Here is a 584-nt window from a genome sequence, read left to right as displayed (position 1 = left end):
CTGCAGCACTTGAGCCGGGAGGAGCGGCGGCGCAGGCGCAGGGCCACAGCCAAGTACCGCACGGCCCACGCCACGCGGGAGAGGATCCGCGTGGAGGCCTTCAACCTGGCCTTCGCTGAGCTGCGCAAGCTGCTGCCCACGCTGCCCCCGGACAAGAAGCTCTCCAAGATTGAGATCCTGCGCCTGGCCATCTGCTACATTTCCTACCTGAACCACGTGCTGGATGTCTGAAGGCGCCCGGGTGCACCCCTCCCCGGGCCCCCCCCAGGTCCCTTCTCCTCGCCCACTGACTAGAACAGACACCTCTCTCCTGAGCCCTGTGCCCTGGCATGGCGCCCCCCAGGCCTGGGGTAGGGGATGATGTCCCCACGGGTCGTGACCGGACCCAGCATCCCAGGGCTGCTCTCCGGGCACCTTCTCAGTGTGTGGTTGGGCCCCAGATGTTAGAAGTGTCAGCGGGGAGGGGAGGTCGGTGTCCAGTCCTTGTTGGATTTACTAAGCTCACCACACATTGGGTCCCCCCAGCTCTCTCAAGGGCTGCTCCCTCTTCTATCCCAGGTACAGATTTCCAGAGAGACACCACC

The 584-nt window shown here is 64.6% G+C and overlaps 1 protein-coding gene across 1 annotated transcript in view; it reads left to right on the top strand.

Annotated features, from left to right (window-relative positions):
• NHLH1 (nescient helix-loop-helix 1) overlaps positions 1-566 on the top strand; it is an 886-nt gene extending 320 nt beyond the window's left edge. Inside the window, exon 2 of the mRNA XM_006752845.2 lies at positions 7-566. Within this exon, the coding sequence (XP_006752908.1) occupies positions 7-231 (225 nt within the window). The 3' untranslated portion in view covers positions 232-566. The remainder of the gene's footprint in view (positions 1-6) is intronic.
• Positions 567-584: the final 18 nt, after the last annotated feature.

Source organism: Myotis davidii, unplaced genomic scaffold, assembly GCF_000327345.1.
Source record: "Myotis davidii unplaced genomic scaffold, ASM32734v1 scaffold251, whole genome shotgun sequence".
NCBI classification, from domain to species: Eukaryota; Metazoa; Chordata; class Mammalia; order Chiroptera; family Vespertilionidae; genus Myotis; species Myotis davidii.
This window is presented reverse-complemented; position numbering and strand designations above follow the sequence as displayed.